General features: G+C 37.8%; 1 protein-coding gene across 3 annotated transcripts in view; it reads right to left on the bottom strand.

Moving 5' to 3' along the window:
* Positions 1–24,138, bottom strand: part of ANO4 (anoctamin 4) — a 350,573-nt gene that overhangs the window by 77,213 nt on the left and 249,222 nt on the right. For all 3 annotated transcript variants that reach the window (XM_032416461.1, XM_032416459.1, XM_032416460.1), the window contains 5 exons: positions 18,227–18,282; positions 15,790–15,911; positions 12,038–12,172; positions 10,873–10,969; positions 6,320–6,380 (listed from right to left, as the gene is read on the bottom strand). In XM_032416461.1, coding sequence (XP_032272352.1) covers positions 6,320–6,380; positions 10,873–10,969; positions 12,038–12,172; positions 15,790–15,911; positions 18,227–18,282 — 471 coding nt within the window. The remainder of the gene's footprint in view (positions 1–6,319; positions 6,381–10,872; positions 10,970–12,037; positions 12,173–15,789; positions 15,912–18,226; positions 18,283–24,138) is intronic.

Raw genomic sequence — 24,138 nt, 5'->3', positions numbered from 1 at the left:
CTTATGATAAACAAACCTCAGCCCTCAACATACTCTCTGTTATGGGTTGAACTGTGCCTCCCATTGAAGATATTGATGTTTGATGGCTGCATATTATGCAGCCATCAAAAGGAATGAAATCTTGCCATTTGCAATGACATGGATGGAACTGGATGGTATTATGCTGAGCGAAATAAGTCAATCAGAGAAAGACATGTATCATATGATCTCACTGATATGAGGAATTCTTAATCTCAGGAAACAAACTGAGGGTTGCTGGAGTGGTGGGGGGTGGGAGGGATGGGGTGGCTGGGTGATAGACATTGGGCAGGGTATGTGCTATGGTGAGTGCTGTGAATTGTGTGAGACTGTTGAATCACAGATCTGTACCTCTGAAACAAATAATACATTATATGTTAAAAAAAAAAAAAAGAGAAGAAAACCGGGAAGGGAAAAATGAAGGGGGGCCAACTGGAGGGGGAGACGAACCATGAGAGACTATGGACTCTGAGAAACAAACTGAGGGTTCTAGAGGGGAGGGGGATGGGGGGATGGGTTAGCCTGGTGATGGGTATTGAAGAGGGCACGTTCTGCATGGAGCACTGGGTGTTATACACAAACAATGAATCATGGAACACTACATCAAAAACTAATGATGTAATGTATGGTGATTAACATAACATAAAAAAAAAAGATATATTGATGTTTTAACAAAGCCCCAACCTCAGAATATGACCTTATTTGGAAATAAGGTAACTGCAGATTAACTAGTTAAGATGAAATCATACTGGATTAGGGTGGGCTCTTAATCCAATTCGATTTAGTGTCCTTACAAGAAGATTGCCATGTGAAGACACAGAGATACAGGGAAAATGCAGGTGAAGATGGAGCCAGAGATTGGAAAGATGCACCCACAAGCCAAGGAATGTCAAGGATTGCTCACTGTCATAAGAATCTAAGAGAGAAATATGGGACAGGTATCCCTTCAGAGCCCTCAAAAGAACTGACTCTTTTCATACCTTGATTTTTGACTTCTAGCCTCCAGAACAGTGAGAGAATAAATTTCTGTTGTTTTAAGCCATCCGGTTTGTGGTCCTTTGTTACAGCACTCCTAGGAAACTAATATGTACGCTATGTCCCTCTCACATTGAATGGCCTTCCTTTTCAGAACCTAGCCCACACTGTTCTCAGTTCAGAATGTTTTCCACACCTCCCTCCAAATCCACTCTTTGTTTGTCAAATTTGACTTGGTTTCAGGATCTCCTTTTGGATGAAACCATCTCTGCTTTTCCTTTTGGCTTCAGGAAGTGGGCAGCATGGATCCTCATTTTTCCCATTGTAAACAGGAAAATTGATATCCTATACTATAATTACCATCTCTCCCTCAACATACTATGAGATTTTTGAAAAGAACAGAGATAACATCTTACTCATTTTTGTATACCCATTGCCAAGTGATAGTGAGAATGCACAGTCTGCTGAGTAACAAAATCTTAACACATCCCACAAAAAGTGCATGACATAGTATACAAACTTTGGAATGACTTGAGTTAGGCAGACCAGATTGGGTTTAAAATCCAGACTCCACCACTTAGCAGTTGCTGGGTAATCTTGGGCAAATTGCATACGCTCTCTGTACCTCAAGATGTTCATCTATAAGACAGAGATTATAATTTCTTTCTGGTGGGTTATAAGAAATTGATGAGGTATCGTATGTGACTATAACTACACACCTAATAGGCATTTAGTAAATAAATAAATATATATGTGTAAATATTTATATATATATTTATATATATAAATATATAATCATTATATTTTGTTGGACCTATACATAAGACTATAAAGATAAAATTAGTATAAATATCTAGAAATAAAAGGCAATTATTATAAAACTTATTTTCAAAAATGAGACCTACTTCACTTACAAATTACTGACAGAACCATATAAAGGATCTTTGAATTTCCATTAAAATAACCACAATCTTGTTATTTTGATCGGAGAACACTGAGGACCTTGATATGTTTATTTACTGAGGTCAATTTAATTTTGGGCAATCAAAGGAAAAGAAAAAAAAAAAAGGAGAAAAAAAAAAAACCAGAAATGAAGAAAAGAGAAAGATAATCTGATTCCTGACGAGTCTCTGCCAACATCTAGCTCCCTAATGACTCATTTTTTTTTTTTTCCCTAGAGAGAGAAGCTATTTTAGGCCTTAATGGTTTTGTCTCTTGACTCTTTCTGAACAAAAATGAACATTGAGGAAAGAGTCACACTGTGGTTCGAGCCCAGAGCCCTAGGCTCACAGTGTACCTTGAGGGTCCCCGGGAGGACCAGCTATCACAAAAGTAGTGGGGTTCTGGCAAGCTTTTAACCCCACACAAAGGCCCTTCCCAGCTGCTGTGGACTGGTTCCAAATGGAGCCCTATTGTTTCTTTGGTGAACACACAAAGCAAAAGGCAACAAAATAAACATATCAGCCCCATCCTTCAGAGGTCTTATAAACCACTCACATCTGTTCTCAACATCTCTGTATCTAGCAATTTCCCAAAAATAAAGTGCATTTGTGTTCTTAAATGTAACTTGTCAATCATAAAAGATGAGTCTGAGACCATCAAACTGAGCTCCATTAGAACTGACACACTTTTATAGAACATCACCATTGCAAAACAGTATAAATGGGGCTTGGGACAAGTTTAACAGTCCTTTAAATTTAGATCTCTGAAGCAGAAGTAAATAGGGTTACAAACAGTACATGAACTAGCAATAGAGTGTAGAAGCTAAGAGTGCCCAGTTTAACTCCTGACTTTGCCACTTTCTAGCTACTACCCCAGCTTCCTCATCTATCACATGAAGATAATAATAGTACCTTCCTCAAATGTTGCTATAAAAATTAACTGAGATGATACTGTACAATGTGTAGGATGGTGTCTAGTAGATAGTAAGCCCTCTGTAAGTGTATGCTATTATCATAGCTGTTATTATTGGCCATTTTAGATTTCTGCAAAAAGCAGAGACTCATCTACAATGAAACACCTGGGGTAAATCATTCTTTTTCTCAAACTATCACATTTCTGGGAACCACAAAAGATTTAAGCAGTAAATTGTCAACTAAGAAAAAGCAATTCAGAGGATGAATTATTCCAGGCTTGCCTTGCCTGGAGTGGCCCTAAAATGTTCCCTTCTGCCCAAAGGTTATTACAATATATCTATAAGATTCTTACTGATTACCCTCCAAGGCCCAAGGACTGTCAAATCTCTAACCCACCCACTTGCAACTCAGAAGCTTCTCAGCTCCATGCTCCAGGCAGCCACCACCAATCAACTGAGGTTGGCAAGGATAAAATACAACTATTTGTTATCACCAGCATAAGATGTTACAACCTGCAAAGAAGGGATGCAATCCCCTTTATAATGGTGGTACTGGGTGAGGGGTCAGGGAGATTATGACCTCTGCCTTTTCTCCATCCATCCATCCAACAAATATGAATCTGTCTTCAAAAGAAATGTATGAAATTGCCAATAACCATAACGATCGTCGAGGAACATGAACCTATGAGGTAGATAAATTGTGTATGCAAATCATTTTAAGTGTCCAAAGAATGCCAGAAGTCAAATGTTAGACAAATGTCATTATACCAGAATTTCATTTCTCTACAGTCTCAGAGGATAAACTGGGAGAAGAAAACATTATTTCAGTCAAAACTGGTTAAATACTAAAGTGGGTAAGGGAGTTTTGTGTATTAATTCTTCCAGTAAATTATTCTCTATACATAAGAAGTAACTCATTACATAGTAGACTCATGGCCCAAAGCAGAGCTGCCCAATGGGTATGTCAGGGATGATTATAGGTGTGCAAGAGGTAATAATCCCTTCATCTCTTGGGGCAGGTAAGGCAAAGGTACTTACGGCAGTATCATGTACATCAGTATGCTGTGCAAATAGTATCATTTCATATGTGTGCCATGAATGGAAAAAGTTTGGGAACCACTGGTTTAATAAATGAATACATTTTCTAAAGTATCCTCAATTTTAACTATGGCAAAGCTTAAGCACTGGGTGGCTTATTATACTTCCTATCATGGTTACCAATACAAATATGTTCTAGGAAAATCCAGATATACATTCTTGATCTGAGAGCTCAGTCCCATAACCAAAATTCTGTTATGATTAGCTTCCTTTGTTTGCAAGGGACAGAAACGCACATGCACTAAGGTATAACACAGATAATGAGGGCTTTTCACAAGTCCTATCAAGGGAGGCAGGAATCCCATGGGAATTAAAAGACTGAGCCTATTCAGAACAGGATACAGAAGCTAGCAGTTTGAGAGACTCCAGCCACAAGAGATCCTACGTCTTTACCCTGATATTCTACTAACAACATGACTTCGCTACATTCTCTCTTTCTCTTTGGGGGATTGTCTTGCATTTTCTTCCAGTTGGCTACCAGTGGGCTTCTGGACCCTCTACTTTATATCTCTTTCACTAGTACTTTGCTTTTGCTTATTTCTAGGTTCTGATTTCTCATAACTTCAACCTGCTTTTAATTCTTCCTGATCCCTGCTTCTACCTCATGGTCAATCTCAATTTCCTTCTTTGTCCCCACTTCCTGTCCTGTCTGCATTTTTCAGTGTCAATTCCTATTGCTAACTCCCTGTCTCTCTCCATACTTTTCAATCCACATTCTTGAGAATAAGCCTGTGGGTGATCTTTCCAGTTCCTCTTTCTATAGAACCTCAGGTCTTCTTCCAGGCCACTTACTACACTATGTTTTGACTAAGGTCTTGGGTCCAATCCCCACTGAATAAGAGGGGCTGGAGTCACAGGTTTCAAAATATGTTCCTTCAACAGAGCTGTAGTGGGAGAAATTTTCCTTTGGAGATCTCTAGGTAGGGAAGATAGAATATATCTAGAACAAGCCTCCTCAAGAGAACAAGGTTTTTATATTTTCAGTTTGATATCAAAGAGACCATTTAAACACATTCATTGTCTTAGAAAGAAACTCTTTTGATAATTTGCTTCTCTATCCCTTCTCTTTCCTTTTCTCCATCCATCCATCCAACAAATATGAATCTGTCTTCAAAAGAAATGTATGAAATTGCCAATAACCATAACGATCGTCGAGGAACATGAACCTATGAGGTAGATAAATTGTGTATGCAAATCATTTTAAGTGTCCAAAGAATGCCAGAAGTCAAATGTTATTAACTTCAAAGGACGAAGATGACAATTCAGCTAGTCTCTGAAAGATAGAGAAGATCTGATATTCATTCCAGACATAAAGAACAACATGAGCCTAAGCCTTGAGTTAGCAGAGTTTTGTAACATCAAAACAGAGATTCTGGCATTTTAAGTTCTAGAGGAAGTGCATAATAATTGTGAAAAATTCAAACAAATTGAAAAAAAATATACTCTAAATTTGTTCACTCTTTTCTATACTACTAAATCAAAACATTATAATGATTCCATGAGAAAGATACTATGAAACCCATTTTACAAAGAAGTAGGTTAAGTACTTTCTTTGGGTTAAGAAATTCTTTAAGTGAATGTTCCATCACACCTTGTTATTATGGAGCTTTTGACTTTAGCTGATATAGAAGAACTCAATTCAGTTTTGTAAGTAGCTCTTGTTTTTTGGGGCTCATTTTAACCAGAACTGGAAGGAAGCCAGAGGTGGGCACTTATACATTAGCTGGATGAAAAGATTCCACTTACAACAGAAAGTCCCAAATACTTCTATGAGTACTTAGATCTTTACCAGACTTTCTGACATACTATAAGGTTTATTTTTGTCTCCAACAGAAGGTGAATTTTACTTTAATAATGGGATGTTGATGAAACTGTTGAAGGTTTAAGAGAAATCAGATGTATTTCCCCTCTATGACATTACTTTTTAAATAAACTAAATGAATTTTTAATCAGCTCATGTCTAATAGAATGGTCAACTGAATTTACTTAAGCCTCTTCCTTTCATAGCCACATGACAAAGTCAGATTTCTTTTTTTTTTTAAAGATTTTTTATTTATTTATTTGAGAGAGAGAGAGAACGAGAGATAGAGAGCACGAGAGGGAAGAGGGTCAGAGGGAGAAGCAGACTCCCTGCTGAGCAGGGAGCCTGATGTGGGACTCGATCCTGGGACTCCAGGATCATGACCTGAGCTGAAGGCAGTCGCCCAACCAACTGAGCCACCCAGGCGCCCCTTTTTTTTTTTTTTTTTAAAGATTTTTTATTTATTTATTTGAGAGAGAGAGAACGAGAGATAGAGCAAAGTCAGATTTCTGAAGGAACATATTATAGAGCAGATAAAGGGAACTCAAGTTACGTGGCTATAGAACACTTACCCCAGACTGCCATGAAGACAGCAAAGAAGACAGTCGCTCCATTATCAAAGAGGTGGGTTACCTGGGAACAATATGAATCAGAGTTAAACTAGTTTCTCATAAACTGTATTTCAATTCACACTTTTTTTCAAGTTCTGTAAAAATAAATGAATGTTGCAAGGTTTCTTTGGGAGATATTCCTTTTGGATCATAATCAAGAAGGGGGTTTCTCCAACTATGAAGTAGTTTGGATAAGCAAGAGAGAATCTGTTCCCTTTAGGTGGTTATCACCTAGCTGAACATTTATCAGCAGCCCCAACAGTGCCAAAAATTTTTCTTTTATGCACCATAAAAACTGTTATATGTGGACATATGGATATACTTATATTTAAGACCAGGGAGGTGTTATTGTTGCTGCTTTAAAGGCTCCTGATTTCTATTTTTAATGCCTCATTTATTCACTTTGAAAACATGGCTATTTTGTTTGTGTAGTTTTGAGCAAACATTTTCTGGGCTGCTCTCTGGATTTTAGAATTACAAAGAAGACAGAGCAGACCATTAACAAAATCCACTTCCACCTTTATTAAAGCCTCAGGTAATCATTGTATTTACCTATTACACATAACACAAAGACAGCTATCTACTTTATTGCTAGATAATATATTCTATCACAAACACCACAGCAGAAAGCAAAGACATTCGTCCTGCAAAACTGCCACGCTCATTTCCGCCTCCAGGATAAATCACACCAATGTCATGCGGAATTGAAATGATGACTGAAACGTTCATAAAGCATAACCTTTTTTGGGTGCTTTATAGCTCTCTATAAAATATACTTTACTATCCCTTGGAGAATGTGCCAACTATAAACAGGTCTTTTCCTGTTATATCAGAGTGTGAAGTATTTCAAAATTTCCCAAAAGTTTATGCCTTCTTTTTCTTTGAACATAGGAGAGATGAGCAGCATTCAAATACCTAATGTAGATAAAAGGCAAAAGCCAATTTATTTCATATGCCAGAGGGAGTGTTAAGTTATATATTGCATACTGTATAATGCACTGAGCATTAAATCAAGCCCGAGAGTTCCAGTGGTGTATATGGGTGGTCTGTGCTCTCTATTAGGGTGTTTACACGGAGTTGGTGGAAGTTGTAGCCTGCACCATCAGTGTAGATTCTGGAATGAATTGTGGTGGGCATTGTTTTTGGCTGTTCACATTATCTTTCTCCCCTCTCCTGGTAGTAGATGTCTCTCATGTAGGTCACTAGGGGCATGTGGCTCAAATATAGAATTGATTATAGAGTCCTTCCCTGGGACTGATAAACAAACATTTGGAGAGAGACATTTTTCTGCTGCACTTACTTGGAAATATGTGACTCAGGAGGGGTAAGTTAATGAGGACTTCTGGTTCCTACTAAAATGGCAAGTTAAAATAGAGTGATGGCTCCTTTTGCCAAAATCAACCCTAGAAAAGCAAGATATTAGATTCTGGGAACTAACAAAACACAAAAACAAAGACCCTGAGAAACCCCCAGGCAGATGGTAAGTTGCCTTGAACAGGTGTGTGTGTGTGTGCGTGTGTGTGTGTGTGTGTGTGTGTGTGTGTGTGATGGAGGTGGTGGGATACAGGGAGACTTAGTGGCAGTTCCCAAGCAAAGTGGGAGCTTGGCTTGGAGCAATACACAAGTTCTACTCCAGCCTCTCCCTCAATGGTCATTGGACAGTTAGGGTCTCCCGTCAAATCGGCTGCGACAGGCCAAACCACAGGGGCTGGTGGTTGGGGTAATTTCAGAGTTCTGCCTGGTTGAGGAGATGAGGAGGTGCTGCCTGGCCAGCTGTCCTCAGGCATTCTCTCCTCGGTCCAGGTCCTCTTAAATTTCAGGCCTGGTAGTTTATAATCAAGGAAGAGTGGCTTTATCCAATTCTGTTTTGTTCCCGGGCAGGCTTAAAAATGAAACGCTGACCAGAAAGTCCTCTGGAAAAGTGCAGCACACAGTGGTGCCTGAGACACACTGTCCTCTCCTTTCTGTAAACTCACCAGGAGCTGAGTGCCTGGCCTCTGACCATCACCCAAAGTGGTTGACACCTCCAGGGGACAAACACGCACAGGTCAAAATAATGAAGTATTTGGGGAAGACAGCTGACTCCAAAGAATTCCAAACTAGGCAATATACATGTTCTGAAATAGACATTCTGTAACAGTAGACCAAGCATTTTTAAAAAGCATAAAAACATGCTTAAGGAGACAAAGAAGATATAAGCCTCATGTTGTGACAGTTAGCAGCCACCTTCCCGATCATGTGAGGAGAACCTCTCTGAAGAAGGATCATGTAGACAGCCAAATAGAGACATCTGAGGCCTGGAGGATCAGTTTAGGCCTTGAGGCCCTTGTCCTCAGACAGCGTGAGCTATTCCAGTACATTTTTCCAGTGAAATGAGCCAATAAGTCCCTTTTGGCTTCAGCCAATTTCAGTTGGGTTTCTGACCTCGCAAATGTAAAGGTTGGGGATAAAGCATTCCTGATCGGCAGAACAGCCATTGATTAGATTGGATCTGGGCTCTGATTGGATCCAATATCCCTATGCATCCTCAGTCCCATGAAATGATTTGGCCTTTCTAATAAATGCTTCTAAAGGAAACTCTACAGAACTTCAATTCTTTCATCAGAGGCTTTTTTTAGCTTTCATTTTACTAAGTGTTTTAAGGAAGGACCCACTCTAAAATCCAGAATCCGAACATCTTGTAGCCTCAGTATGGCACAATGATATGTTCTGCAATCAGACAAACCAAGGCTTAGCTAACTTAGCCTTACTGCTGTGTGACCATGGATGAGTAATTTTTACCTCTGAGTAAAATGAGAGTGATAACATCTACCTTGAAGTTGCTGTAAGAATTAGAAATAAAAATGTAGGTTGCCTAGCTACTTTTATGTATACAGCCTGGCTATTATTATAATTATTATTGTTCTAGATCAGTATTATTGTTCAGTAGAATAACTGCTCAACTAGCTCCTATAAAATCTGAGCACTCTGAACTATCCATGATGATCCTTTTAGGGAACTATCATGGATCTCCCTAAAGAGAGAACTTCACTCAGGTCATATCTTTCCACGTAAAAAACAAATATCCCCGAACAACAATAACAAAAGACTGCATTTCTGAGATTCCCAAAAAGCAGAATTTTTGCACCTGAGTCATTCAAGCTTAACTCATGATCTTTAAACAAGATTATATTACTGACAAAACTCTCTTGATTCTCACCAAACCTATATTTACCAAGCTCATTCTGTTAGTTTTTCCTCACTCACTTGGGTCTATCTCCAAAGGTAGGGAGAGTATTTTGTGCTTTTTTGGTCTCGTGTAGCACTTATCCAGATCTAAGATCACAGCTGGCTGCTGTGGTTTGGGCTCTACCCACATAGATTGGCACCTGCGGTGTTACAGGCATCATGGATGGGCGGGCTCCTGGGCTGTCTATCAAATGTTCTCTCATTTAAAATGAACAAAACTCTGCCATGCCAACAGTGTAATTAAATAGATCCAAGCTGCAGGGATTGCAGATATTCAGTAAAGTCTGCCAACCCTTTTTGTATCTGAAATCTGGGAAAGTTGACAGGTGTGGTCTTGGAAAAGTCTTCAGCAGCCCACACTCTAGCTATTGCTTTATATTAGTGACAATGTCCATAAGTAAAAAATAAGGAACTTGATGAATGTATCTAAAATTTTAATAAAGTAAGGCATAACATGAGAAAGGGACATGAAATAACATATAATAGACATAATAATGCTATGTATGTTTTTTTCAAAGTATTTTTCCATATATGTACTATCTTCGTTGGTCTTCATGATAAGCCATGGGGCAGAAAAGGTAGGTATTACTGCCTGCATTTTAGAGATGAGAAAGCTCAGCCTCAAAGAGACTGTCCATGTGCCCGGTTAAGAAGGCAAGTAACTGAACTAGTCCTGAATCTAATTTTTTTTTTTTTTTTACAATAACAATAATGAAAGAAGAAAATGATGGCGGCTCTCATTTACTGAGATCTTACCATCTGCCAAGCACTTTGATCAGTAAAGATTTTATCTCATTTCTTATAACAATCGTGTAAAACTAGCATCATGTTCTCCATTTTACAATAAGAAAACTGTGGCTCAGAGAGGTAAATTACTTGTTCTGGGACTGACAAGTGTTAAAGAGCAGAGTCAAGATCTGAGTCTTTCTCTGACTCTAACAATCGTACTCTTTGCAGTGTGCTTACTGCAGCTTCCTGTGATGATAATCAGAGCTAATACGCAAACAGTGAATCATGGATCACTACATCAAAAACTAATGATGTACTGTATGGTGACTAACATAACGTAATAAAAAATAATAAAAAAATTAAAAAAATAAAATAAAATACATATACATATACAGTAAAAGACATATTTGAATAAGAATACCAAGTGATAAGAGGTAACCCTCTCCTACAATATCAACTTGAGACTCAAAGACCAGCAATGACAAAGAGAATATAGTTACCCTCTGTTCCTCAGGGAAAAATTCAAACTACCCAAAATGCCACAGATTTGAAATTACCTTGGCATAAACGCAGCTATCTGACAGCCTCATGAATGGACAATATTTATCGCACACAGGACACATGATGATATCTGTAGCTTGGCAGACTTCTTTACTGGAAGAGAGAATAGAAAAGGACTCCTTTTTAATGACATAAGAGCATGTTTTCTTCTCCAATTTCACCAGAATCCTTAACCACTAAATAAGATCCAGTAGATTATTGTCCTTAGAAGCTTCCTAGCCTTCTGTTATTAATGTAAACAAGCGCCTGCACATTTTAATAATTTGATAAACCTACTTATTTATGAGGTTGTTCCTTGGTTTTACATATTAATAAGTTAAACTCTGAAAATACATGAAGCACAACATTGGATATTATACCCTAAATGACACAAAAGTCATTCACAACACTGCACAGATTTGAAGCAACTTCATACTGAAGTATAGAAACAACCAGGTACCTAAAAGTGCCTGCTTCAATCTCTAAGTGCATGGTAAGTGAAAACCAATAATGGAGGGCTGAATAAAAACAAGATGCGCTAGTTCTAGGGGAAAACTATATCCCCATTAACAATTCCACCAGAAAGTAAAATATTTTTACAGGAGGCAGAATCAATCAATCACTTTTACTTTTGCAACCACTTTTAAAAGGCACATTTATTATTTAAGATCATCGTCTAGCCTGGCAATAAAATCTCTATGAATACCTTAAACTATATTCTGGTGAGAGAACTAAGATAACAATCCTCAACACTGAATCATTCTCAAGGCCCCAGCAAGTTGGTAAGATGTCTTTCCAGCTTAGGTTTAAACGGTCCTTGTAAAAACACAGCATTCATAAAAAAGGATTATTAACCCACCATTTTGCAGGATTAGCAGAAAGAGAAAAGGTAAAAAAGTCAGAAAGAGAGCAACTTTTAGCCAGTGAATGGAAGTGATTTTTCTGTGGACACGGAGTGGCTTATATGTCCATAAATGTAAAGTCTGATTCCCTGGTACTGAAGACTACAGCAGGAGGCAATGGATGGAACATCTAGTGAACTGAGCCTTCTGAATTCTTCCCAGGAGTGACTGAGAAGGAAGTTAGAAGGAAAAGTGGGCCCACAGTCCGGGAACATCCCCAAAGCACCACCACCCATCTCTAAATTGAAGCAAAGGCAGGCTTACCCAGAGCTCCCCATACCTGACTTGGCAGTGATCCAGAGTAATGACTCCATACAAAAAGACAAACAATCCAATGAAGGCAGCTGGGAAGAGCATGCCGGTGTACCAGCCCAACCAGGCAAAATACAACCCAATCTTCTCTCCAAAGTACCGCCTGTTTAAGACACAAGAGCCTTGCAAATCATAGTGAAGTGTTTAGAGTGAGGCATTATAAAATACTTTGCTCAGTCATGTTACTGGCCTTGCTGATACATGCATCCAAGAGAATTGAGCACTTGACCAAACTAAGGCTCTGGCTTAAATTTCTTCTCCTATCATTATATATCAGAAATAGATGAACCCTTCCATAAAAGAGCATGATTATATACAAGCTTGTTCTGAGAACACAAATAAACCCATGCCCATTCAGGAAGATACGACACTTACTAATACAGAACCAGGAGAATCTGAAGTATTGGTGACAACACATCATCTCATCTTTGCTATTTCTGAGTGTGTGCTTTTTTGTAACAAATGTATTATAATTACATATATCTTTAAAAATAGGAAACAAAGTTATTGCAAAAAACTTTAAACACCCTTTCAATATTTCATAGCTTTCTAAGATGTTTACAATGCTAGAATCACAAGATATTAGAAAGAAAAAAACTAATTACAGAGATTCAAAATGAATTGGTTATGAGAGCAACTTTTCCTTTTAAGTGATGACTTTTCACAAGTTTCAACATCTACCTCAATAAATATTTTTTCTGAGACTAACCAGTCTGCCTAGTGCCCTGCAGTGTGCGAAGTTTAGAAATGTCCAGGGAATTCCTTGCTTTTTCTTTCTCAAACACCATTAATAATATAATTGACTTATGTTAGAATACAACCCAAATTCTGCTTTCTATGCCTCTCAACTGCTATATTTCATTAGTTGGAAGTTAATTACTTTTTAGTCTAATATAAGAATATTCTAATTATTTTTTTTAATTTGCAAAGTTAATTTATTCAGGAAAAATATGAAGAAGCAAAATATTTTAGATTATATAGACGTGCTTACATTTTAAAAATTTTTCCTTTCTTTTCTATTTCTAAGATTAAAAATACTTAAATACATTCTTTCAATAGAAGAAAATCCATCATAGTAGTCACTTAAATCACCTAATAGCTTTTTTTTTTTTAATTTTATTATGTTAGTCACCGTACAATACATCATTAGTTTTTGATGTAGTGATCCACGATCCATTGTTTTCGTATAACACCCAGTGCTCCATGCAGTACGTGCCCTCCTTAATACCCATCACCGGGCTAACCAATCCCCCCTCCCTGCTCCCCTCTAAAACCCTGTTTGTTTCTCAGAGTCCATAGTCTCTCATGGTTCATCTCTCCCTCTGATTCCCACCCCCCTTCATTTATTCTCATTCTAAACAAATGTTGCTGACCACCTGTTTCCAAATCCTGGCTTCTGCTTTTCTCTTAGAATGTCCAATGGTTCCTAAAAGCTCCGAAAGATGGAATAAAGATCATTTATCCTATCTTCTACTGTGTCTCAACAGAAACTTTCCACTCTCTGAAGACTTTTCCAACGTACATTCAAATACACAGATATATTCTTTTATTCATTCAACAAATAAAAAAAAATACTTTCCATGCGGCAAATATTGTGCTAGGAGCTGAGGATACAAAATCAGCTTGGTCCCTGCTCTTGTGCAGCTCACAGGCTGACAGAGTAGACAGACATCAATCAATTAAAGAAATAATTTTATAATTAGAACATTGGGAAAAGGGCTACAAAAGGAGATGAACACAATTCCCCAAGTATATAAACCAAGACCATGTGACCACCCTACTTAGGGGAGACTTCTCTGAGGAGGTGACTATTAACTAGGTGGGACTGGGGACAGGATCAAGTGTTTCCAGCAGAGGAACCATAAGTATAAAGACCCTACGGCAGAAGGGACCAGGTGAAATAAAGGCAGTGTGCCTGGAACACTGATAACAAGAGATGGGCTGGTGAGGTAGGTGGAGGCTGGGCCTCCCGGAGGGTCTTATAAACCATGCTAAATGCATTGATCCTTGTCTTGAGAGAATGGGAAAATCATAAGAGAGTTTTAACATTCAAAGGACATAATCAGATTTAATTCCAAAAAGATCACTCTGCTTGCAGGGTAGAGAATGGATTGGAAATGACCAGAATGGGAAAAGGGAGACCAAGTATGGGACAACAGCCATCATCCAGGTTATTAGGTGAAGAAGGCAGTATGATAGAGGAAGTCCTGGGGTGTGTCCAGAATCAAGAGACATGGAGGAAGCAAAATCTGTAGGATAAGAGCTACTTAAGAGTTGAGATTCCCTAGATACTCCACAACTTCATTCTAATGAAATATTGCTTATGCTTTTCATCTCCATTCCTTTGGCCTATACAAATCCTACTCTCTTCCAGGCTCAGCTCTACAGAGCCTTCCACGGAGGCACCAACCCATATCTATCCTTTCCATTTTTCCAAATTGTTATAAAACTAATCACCTTCATCATACATTTTACCTAACTGCATAGTCTTTTATTGTTTTCTAGTTGTTTCAAGTATGCAGAGCCTGTTTTACTGAAGGAAACTGAGTTTCTCAGATATGGTGGCTTCCATTTGTCTTTGCCAATATTATTTAGCATCATACTAGAAACACAATGGGCAGTTAATTAACACTCATTGACAAACAGGTGGATATTTTGCCTGCAGTAATTTTCTGTAATTTTTGATCAGTGTAATCCTGTAATATTGGGACTGAAGCTGGTAAGAGCACTTACTTGTATTTTTTTCTTCCTCCACTGTTTTAGCATGTATTGAGACCGGTCAAAAGAAAATGATCTCATCTCACAAAGTATTTTCCACTCACCCAGATCATCTGGATTATTTGTTACTAACACAAAGAATAGTATACAATTCATCAATGACCCTGGGTCAGTAGGAATAAATACTTAGTAACAAGGACTCTGGCAGGAAGAATGACTACCCAGGGAGACAAAATGTAAAGTGAGTTGTCTTATTATGTCATTTTCCTCTGGGCTCATTTTTTTAAGGGCACTAGTGAAAGTAAACCAAATCCCAGCTAGTCTAGAAAATGAGACATGATTTTCTTTTTTATAAGGAATCCACGAAGTGTGGATTGTTGCTACCCAATTTTAATAACCAGTCTCTAAATAATGAGATGTCAGAGTATAATGCTGCCATGGCAGAAAGTTGGACATAAGTAGTTAAAAAAACATACATTTCCACTGTACAATTATCATAGGTTAAAAGCTGATATACTAATATACTAATTTGACTTGCAGAATTAAAACAATCTTTAAAGGTTATTAGTTGAAAATTACAATAAGCCTGAAATTTATTAGAATGATAGAACTCCATTTTTCTTACTTACATAGAAGGTGTAAGTGTGTAAGATTAATATTCCATTTGTCACTAATATATGTAAGCCTGTCACCTCTCTGCAATGGTTACTGATAATTTGTCAATAACAGTCGCATGGATGACCTGCTCCATATAAAGTCCTGTGGAAGGCCTGACTGATCTCACAGGCCCCTTCCTGACACCTTTTTGGAGGAAGCACCATCCTCATCAGAGTGAGGTCTAGTTTACCAAGAATGACCGATGTCCTCTGCTGAGTTGCCTTCTTGAGATGAAGCCAGATTTGAGTAAGAGCTGTGTAACTCAGACTTTTTCCTTGTCCCAGCTGACAGCCTGCCCTAATCATTCTGTGCAAGTTTTATATTTGCAGCTGGTTAAGAACTCACCTTACAAGATCCAAAGGCTGGTATTTATACCACACGCCCCAGGAGGCCCAGCACTCATAGAGCAGATGTCGGTGGTTTTCCGCTCCGTGGGTTCTAATGGAGTTTTTACTTCTGTAACTTCCCTGGGATAAAAACACCACATTCCAGTGAGGTAATACCAAAAAATCCATAAGGAAAAGCTGATAGTAATACTAGTCTTTTATGGAAGGAGTAGTGATAGAGGTGATATTAGAAAGAAATGGATCCATACTATTGAAAGGAAAGCAGTTATTGTGGACATAATCTTGTTGATGGTGCTATGTAGTAAAAACACATGCTTGCTAGGAATCAGGCAGGTTTGAACTGAGTTCAAATTCAGTTCCACCACTTCTTAGCTAGGAGACCTTAATTTCTCTGAGCCTTAGATTTCTAGTTCATTATGGAACTAATAATTCCTGCCTCATTAAGTTTTTTAATGGTTTGAGTGAATGAAGTGTCTTGCCTAGAGGTCATGCCCAAGACTTAGCTCTCTTTTCCATTTGTCTCAGGACAGGGTGGTTGGTAAACAGCCACGGCTGTACCCTTGCCTTATCCACACAAAAACCCTAAAATACAAAAGCTGGATAGTACCTCAAAATTACAACAATTCAAATCTAATTCAACCACCTCATGGGGCAAATGAGGAGACCCAGGGCCAGACAGCTGGAGGTTTTTCTGAGTTCAGTTAGTGGCAATGCTAGTTTCATAAACAGAAAAAGTACTTTCTGGAGGACTAATTATTAATATTAACCTGAGAAGTTCTTTCTTAGTGGAAGGTGAACAAGACTGAGAGACAAGAAACCCAGGTTCTAGTCTCAGCTCAACCAACAACTCACACAGTAACTAGAGGGGGCTAACCTTTCTCTAAACCTCTATTTAAATTTTTAACATGAAACAAGGGCAACAATATCTTCCCTTCTTGCTTTTCTGCCTCCGAAGGTTATTAGGATGTTAAAGAATATAATTAAGTTAAACTGAGAGGAAAGAGTCAGCAGTGATTATGTTACTGTTTCTGCTATTACTAATTTAGAAGGTCTCTTCTCATAGAATACAGGGTTTTACTGAGGCATGAAAGCCAAAGAGAAGAGGCCTTGAATTACTCCATGTAGTTTCAGAGCTGCATCTTCTCAGACATCGTCATTACCTGCCACCTACTCACCTGCACAGATACTTCCGCTCACCTACCATTGTTCAGACACTGCCCTTGCTACGCGCAAGGGCTCGGCTGTGGGAGGATGCAGTTGTCACTGAAATCTTTTTTGGGCAATCCAATGAATAACTACAGGAAGCACATGCTGTTTTGGGGGGTGGGAATCTGTCTTGAGAGTTCAGAATCACCTGTGTGTGGCTTTAAAAACCTTTGGGTCAAAAGGTTTGCTTTTGTCATATGAGAGGGATCATTCCAAAAATGTTTCATGGAAGTCTGTAAATAGGGTCTGAGACCAAAGCTTCTAGTTTTCTTAATGAATAAGATTTGTAAAATTCTCCATCACCTTTGCATCCTTGTGGTGTTTAAAACAACAGAAACAGCACTGTAAGCCAAATAAAAGGTATGTTTTGGAAAGACTTGCCATTTGCGAATTGTTGGAACTGTTCTGCAAAGTTTACTGGCAAACCATTAACATTGTTTCCAGTAGAAGACTTCTGGAAATAACTCCCAGGAGTTCCAGCCCGGCTAGTTTGTGAGGTCCTACAGGGTATGGGCAAGGATAATCGTCTTTGTGCTCTTTGTCACACAGTGACCGGTACAAAGTAGGGGTTCAATACCATGAAGATGACAACAATCTCTCACCAATCATAAGGATTATGTCCCTGAAAACCTATGTGTACAAGAGAATTCTGGGTTAAATAACCCAAGATTGAATGGGGAAAGCAGGGTTAAGGGTAACCACAGTTATATTTGCTAAAGTCCTTATATATGACAAAAACCACGTAGCAAATAAAGAGAATATCAAAATTTATATATCTTAAATGAGCAATAATAGGTACAATACTATTCATTTCCATTCATCACCCTGTGGTTACCAGAGGCTTTTCAAGATGGTTCCCTCCTACTCTCTAAGGAATAGCTATAAATTTCTTTGTTACAGAGACCATACGTTTCAGGAACATTTCCCCCATGGGTCTGGTGCCTCATGCAAATTTTCAGTGCTTCTTTAATTTTATGACTTGGAGTTCCTCTGAATCCATGCTGAGTGACTCTTGATTCAAGTATTCTTACAATTACATAAAAAAAGATAATATAGAAATAAATCTATCATGGGGGAGAGACGTCACAATGCAAGTAGACCCTCCCTAATTATCCACTGAATAAATTAAATTCATTCTGAACAAATGTCATATCAACAACTCAGTTAATGACTATTCCCAGAAGCTAATTTAATAACAAGAAACTGACAGAGGAAAGGCAGGACAATACCTCATGCAGAGGAAATGCAGCTTCATAGGAGCCATTGGTAAGCAAACGATTCAGACCTAAAACAAAAAAGTTCAGTTCGAATTAATACTGGGTTTGAATCCTCACAACGTTCAAGACTAATATAAGGGTGGTACTTTTTGGAAACAATTAGGGTTTCAAACGTGATTCAAACCCAGCTGGGGACTCCAACAGTTTAGAAAGTTTGGCTATCTGCTAGGAAATTGGAATCGAGAGCTGGGAAATTGGATTTTCAAATAGAAAAAAAAAAACAAAACAACAACAAAAAACGGTGAAGTATACCTACTACAGTGCCAGGCACAAAGATGGGAATGTACTGAGGAAAGTGGGTGAATTTATCATACCCCCAAAAAGGTTTTCTACCAGGAGCTCTTTTTATATTTTCATTCAGAAGCTTTAATGTGGATAAATCTAACCCTTCTGCATTGGACTAGTGGTATGATTTTGAAAAAGTCTTCTTGTCCTCAGGCCTCAATTTTTTCATACATAAAATGGGGGAGGGGTGTTGGATATGTGGATCTCTTTTAGAGAGAGAGCACATATGCACAAGGGAAGGGAGGGGTAGAGGGAGAGAGAGAGAGAGAGAGAGAGAGAGAGAATCTTAAGCAGGCTGCATGCTGGGCATGGAGCCTGATGCAGGGTTCGTCCTCATGACCTTGACTGAGATCATGACCTGAGCTGAAATCAAGGGTTGGACACTTGGGGTACCTGGGTGGCTCAGTCGTTAAGCGTCTGCCTTTGGCTCAGGTCATGATCCCAGGGTCCTCGGTTCGAGCCCCACATCGGGCTCCCTGCTCAATGGGAAGCCTGCTTCTCCCTCTCCCACTCCCCCTGCTTGTGCTCCCTCTCTTGCTGTCTTTCTCTCTGTCAAATAAATAAATAAAAATATTAAAAAAAAAAAAAGAGTTGGACACTTAACTGACTGAGCCACCAAGGTGCCCTGGATATGTGGATTATTTTAAAAATAGCTTTATTGAGGCATAAATGACATACCATAAATAGCAGATTTAAAACATACAATTTGAGAAGATTTGACTTATATATGCACACCTGAAACCATCAGCACAGTCAAGATAGTAAACATATCCATACCCCAAAGTTTTATCATGCCACTTTGTAACTGCACTCCTCCCTATGCCATCTCCAAAGCAAACACTGATCCGCTTTCTGTCATTATGAGTTTGCATTTTCTAGAGTTTTATATATATGGAATTATACAGCATTACTCCTTTTTATCTGAATTCTTTCACTCAAGATAATTTTTTTATTCCATCATAGAGATATATAACTGTTTACTATTCCCCTTGATATTTGTTTCCAGTCCTGAGCTATTACAAATAATGCTACTGTGAGCATTTATGTAGAAGTCTTTGTATGGATATCTGCTTTTATCTCTCTTGGGAAAATACTGAGAAATGGAATAATGAGATCATATGGTGGGTATATATTTAACTTTATTTGCCATCTGCATATCTTCTCTTGTGAAATATCTGTTCAAATCTTAGGCTCATTAGTTTTTTTTATTATTGAGTTATGACTTTTTAATATATTCTAGATGTCTTTCATTAGACATATGCTTTGATTTTTTTTTTCTCATAGTATGTGGATTCTCTTTTCATTCTCTCAAAAATATACTTCAAAGGGCAAAAGCTTTAATTTTGATGAGGTTCAATTTATCCATTTTTTTCTTTTATGAATTGTATTTAAGAAATTCCCAACTAACCTAAGGCCACAAAAATTTTCTCCTGGAGTTTTTATAATCTTAGGTTTTATATTTATTTTTTTTTCAAGAATTTTTATTTATTTATTTGAGAGAGACAGAGACAGCACAAGTGGGGGAAAGGGACAGAGGAAGAAGCTGACTGCTGAGCAGGGAGCCCGATGTGGTGCTCAATCCCAGGACCCTGTGATAATGACCTGAGCCAAAGGCAGATGCTTAACTGACTGAGCCAACCAGGTGCCCCTAGGCTTTATATTTAGATCCATGATCCATTTGAGTTAATTTTTATATATGGGTTAATTTTTTTTTTTTTTGCATATGGGTATGAATTGTTGCAGCACCATTTTTTGAAAAGAGAATCCTTTATCTATTGAATTGTCTTTGAGCCTTTGTCAAAAATCAATTGTCCACATATGTGTGGCTCTACTTACGGATGCTCTATTCTGTTCCACAGATCTATTTGTCTATCTTTACATCAATACCACACTCTTTTGATTACTTTAGGTCTATAATAATTCTTGAAATCAAGAAGGGTTAATCCTCCATTTGTGCTTTTTTTTTTTCAAAGTTACTTTGGCTATTCTAAGTTATGAATTTTTTAATCAGCTTGTCAATTTCCATAGACACATACACACACACAACCTTGGGAGTTTGAATGAGATTGCACTGAATCTATAGATTAAATTGGAGAGAACGGACAATATTGAGTCTTCTGATCTATGAACAGGGTGTATCAGGGTATATTTTTTAAGTCTTAAATTTCTCACAAATGTTCTGTAGTTTTCAGTGTACATACCTTACATATCTTTTTTAAAGATTTATTTATTTGAGAGAGAGAGAGATGGGGAGACGCAGGAGAGGGAGAGAGAGTCTCAAACAGATTGCTCTGAGCACAGAGCCCAAGTGCAGGGCTCAATCTCAGGACCCTGAGGACCACGACCCAAGCTGTAACCAAGAGTCAGATGCTCAACAGACTTGATAGGGCTGCCCAGGCACCCCTTACATATCTCTTGTCAGATAAGTCTTTCATATTTTTTTTTTATATTATTGTAAATGGTATGGTCTTTAAAATTTTAATTCCTTAGTGTTTGTTGCTGGTTTATAGAAATACAATTGAGTTTTGTATATCAGTTTTTTTTTTCTTGCAACATAGCTATACTCATTCTACTAGTGTTTTTTTAGATCCTGTTGGAGCTTCTATACAGATGATCATGTCATCTGAGACTAAAGACAGTTTTACTTCTTTTTCAATTTGGATGCCTACTATTTTTCTTGTCTTATTGCATTGGCTAGTAAAATGATGACTACAAGAGAAGACATACTTGTCCTGTTCCTTATCTTGGGGGAAAGCATTTAGTTTTTACCATCAAGTATAATTTAACTATAAGTATTTTATAGATGTACTTTACTAAGGTTGAGGAAGTTCCTTTCTATTCACAGTTTGCTGAGTTTTTATCAGGAACGAATGCAGAATTTTGCCAAATGCTTTTTCTGTATCTATAGAGATGACCATATTTTCCTTTTTTACTTTGCCAAAGTAAAACAACAAACAAACCACCAAACAAAAAACCAACCTTGCAGACCTAGATAAGCCCTACTTGATCATGATGGATTATCCTTTTTATGTATTGTTGTGTTTTATTTACTAAACTTTGTTTACAATGTTTGCCTCTATATTCATGAAGTATACTGATTTGTAGTTTTCTAGTATAGTCTTTGCCTGGTTTTGGTACCTGGGTAATACTGCTCTCATATTCTCCGCACTTCAATTTTGTGAAAGAGTTTTGTAAAATTGGTATTCTTTCTTTCTTTTTTTTTTTTAAAGATTTTATTTATTTATTTGAGAGAGAGAAAGCATGAGAGGGGGGAGGGTCAGAGGGAGAAGGAGACTCCCTGCCGAGCAGGATCATGACCTGAGCCGAAGGCAGTCGCTTAACCAACTGAGCCACCCAGGCGCCCCTCTTTCTTGAATGCCTGATAGAATTCACCAGTAAGATAATCAGCCTGTGCGGGTATTTCTGTGAGAAGATTTTCAAGTACAAATTCAATTTCTTTAATACATATGTATCTAATTAGGTTCTTCTCATTTTTAATGCTTGTATATATGTTTATTATTTTTTAAGTTGTACTTAAACTCCAGTTAGGTAACATACAGTGTTATGTTTCAGGTGTACAATGTAGTGATTTAACACTTCCATATATCACCCAGTGCTCATCACAGTGCATTCCTTAATCCCCATCACCAATTTAACCCATCCTCTACCCACCTCCCTTCTGGTAACCATTAGTTTATTCTCTATAGTTAAAAGTCTGTTTATTGGTTTACCTCTCTCTCTTTTTGTCCCTTTGCTCATTTGTTTTGTTTCTTAAATTCCATATATGGGTGAAATCATATGATATTTGTCTTCCTCTGACTTATTTTGCTTACTATAATACTCTCTAGCTCCATCCGTGTCATTGCAAATGGTTAAGATTTCATTCTATTTTTATGGCTGAGTAATATTCCATTATGCATTTATACCACATTTTCCTTATCCATTCATCAGTTGGTGGACACTTGGGCTGGCTACTGTAGATAATGCTGCTATAAACATTGGGGTTTGTGTATCCCTTTGATTTAGTATTTTTTGTATTCCTTGGTTAAATACCTAATAGTGCAATTGCTGGATCATAGGGTAGTTCTATTTTTAACTTTTTGAGGAAACTTAATACTGTTTTTCAGAGTGGCTATACCAGTTTGCATTCCCACCAACAGTGCAAGAGGGTTCCCTTTTCTGCACATCCTCACCAACACCTGCACAATCTACACATTTAATGCAATACCTATCAAAATACCAACAGCAGTTTTCACAGACCTAGAACAAACAAAAATTTGTATGGAACCATAAAAGACCCCAAATAACAAGAGCAATCCTGAAAAAGAAAAACAAAGCTGGAGGCATCACAATTATGGGTTTCAAATTATATTACAAGGTTGTAGTAATTGGGGCGCCTGGGTGACTTGGTTGAGCGTCTGACTCTTGGGTTTGGCTCAGGTCATGATCTCAGTGTGGTGGGACTGAGCACTGCATCAGGCTCTGCACTCAGCGCAGAGTCTGCTTGAGATTCTCGCCCTCTGCCCCTAACCCCACTTGCTCTCTCTCTCTGAAATAAGTAAATAAAATCTTTTTTTAAAAAGCTGTGGTAATCAAAACGGTATGGTACTGATACAAAAATAGACACATAAATCAATAGAACAGAATAGAACACCCAGAAATGAACCCACAATTATATGGTCAATTAATCTTTAACAAAGCAGGAAAAAATATCCAACGGGAAAAAGTCTCTTCAACAAATGGCATTGGGAAAACTGGACCACTGTCTTACACCATACACAAAAATAAATTCAAAATAGATTAAAGACCTAAATGTGAGACCTGAAACCATAAAAATCCTAGAAGAGAACCCAGGCAGTAACTTCTTTGACATCAGCTGTAGCAACTTATTTCTAGATATGTCTCCTGAGGCAAGGGAAACAAAAGCAAAAATGAACTATTGGGACTACATCAAAATAAAAAGCTTCTGCAGAGCAAAGGAAACAACAAAACTAAAAGGCAACCTATGGAATGGGAGAAGATATTTGCAAATGACATATCTGATAAAGGGTTGGTATCCAAAATATGTAAAGAACTTATATAACTCAACAGCCAAAAACAAATAACCCAATTAAAAAATGGGCAGAAAACATGAATAGACATTTTTGTAAAGACATACAGATGGCTAACAGACAGATGAAAGATCCTTATATCACTTATCATCAGGAAAATGCAAATCAAAACTACAATGAGATATCACCTCACACCAATCATAATGGCTAAAATCAACAAAATAAGGTTATTTTTTCTTGAATGGGTTTTGATTATTTGCATCTGTCCAGAAATGTGTCCATTTCACTTAAGTTGTTGAATTTATTGACAAAAGATTATTCAAATATTCCCTTAATATACACCAACATTTTTGGTGACAGCATCTCTCCTATTCCTGGAAATTTAGGAATTTGTGTTTTCTCTCTTTTCTTCCTGATAAGCTTGGCTAGAAATTTGCATTAGTTTTCTGTCATTGTGTAACAAATTACAAAAAATGTAGTAGCTAAAAACAATAGCCATTTATTATCTCACAGTTTCTTTTGGTCAGA

Source organism: Phoca vitulina, unplaced genomic scaffold (genome assembly GCF_004348235.1).
Source record: "Phoca vitulina isolate PV1807 unplaced genomic scaffold, GSC_HSeal_1.0 scaffold19, whole genome shotgun sequence".
NCBI classification, from domain to species: domain Eukaryota; kingdom Metazoa; phylum Chordata; class Mammalia; order Carnivora; family Phocidae; genus Phoca; species Phoca vitulina.
Note: the sequence above shows the minus strand (reverse complement) of the source record. Positions and strands in the feature narration are given on the sequence as shown.